The sequence below is a fragment of the Eimeria mitis genome, genomic scaffold, assembly GCF_000499745.2.
Source record: "Eimeria mitis Houghton genomic scaffold, Emh_scaff1613, whole genome shotgun sequence".
Taxonomy (NCBI): Eukaryota; Apicomplexa; class Conoidasida; order Eucoccidiorida; family Eimeriidae; genus Eimeria; species Eimeria mitis.
This window is the reverse complement of record NW_013569928.1, coordinates 5197-6084: the sequence shown is the minus strand read 5'-3', so window position 1 is coordinate 6084 and position 888 is coordinate 5197. Positions and strand designations below refer to the sequence as shown.

General features: G+C 52.0%; 1 protein-coding gene across 1 annotated transcript in view; it reads right to left on the bottom strand.

Annotated features, from left to right (window-relative positions):
• Nucleotides 1-611: 611 nt before the first annotated feature.
• Nucleotides 612-888, bottom strand: part of EMH_0040510 (uncharacterized protein) — a gene marked incomplete at both ends in the record, with an annotated part of 861 nt that continues 584 nt past the window's right edge. Inside the window, 2 exon segments of the mRNA XM_013495515.1 lie at nucleotides 612-740; nucleotides 744-888. Of these exon segments, the coding sequence (XP_013350969.1) occupies nucleotides 612-740; nucleotides 744-888 (274 nt within the window).

Genomic DNA, 888 nt, shown 5'->3' with positions numbered 1-888 from the left:
AGCACCAACAGCAGCTGCAGCTGTTTCTACTGCTGCTGCTGTCTCAGCAGCAGCAGCAGCTGCTGCTGCAGTTGCTGTTGCTGCTGCTGCATCTGCTGCATCTGCTGCTGCAGCTGCTGTTGCTGCTGCTGCTGCAGTTGCTGTTGCAGTTGCTGCTGCTGCTGCTGCAGGAGACAGAAGAAGCGGGAATCACCAGGCTTCATTTTGGGGTGTATGTACGAGGGGATGCATTTCAAGGTGTTGTCTGCTGCTGTTGCTGCTGCTGCTGCTGCTGCTGCTGAGGCCCCTCCTGGAGGACAGGGGGCCCCCCAGGGGGCCCCCCAGGGGGCCCCCCCAAAGCATTGCTGCTGTGTCTGCTGCTCTTTGTCTCAGGTGTCTCCATCTTAATATATCTGTTATTTTTGTTTTTTTTTTGTGTAGGAGCAGCAGCAGCGAGAGCAGCAGCAGATAGACAGCAGCAGCAAGGAAGCAGCCTGCTGCTGCACTCTGCTTTTCTTCTGCTGATAGGGAGAACGTATCTATATTAAATATAAAAACAAAACCACAATAAACAAAAAACAAAACACCAAAACACAATATACACAATATACTCGCTAACCCTATAGGTACACTCATCGCTCCTGCTGCTGCTGTTGCTGCTGTTGCTCCTGCTGCTGTTGCTGCTGCAGCTGTTGCTGCTGCTGCTGTTGCTGCTGCTGTTGCTGTTGCTGTTGCTGTTGCTGTTGCTGTTGCTGTTGCTGNTGTTGCTGTTGCTGTGTATCTCTTTCTTTGTCTCTGTAAATTTCCGTTTCTTTTTTCTTCCGTTCCTCCTCCTGCTGCTGCTGCTGCTGCTGCTGCTGCTGCTGCTGCTGCTGCTGTTGCTGTTCCTTGTGCAGCAGTTCTTTCTGC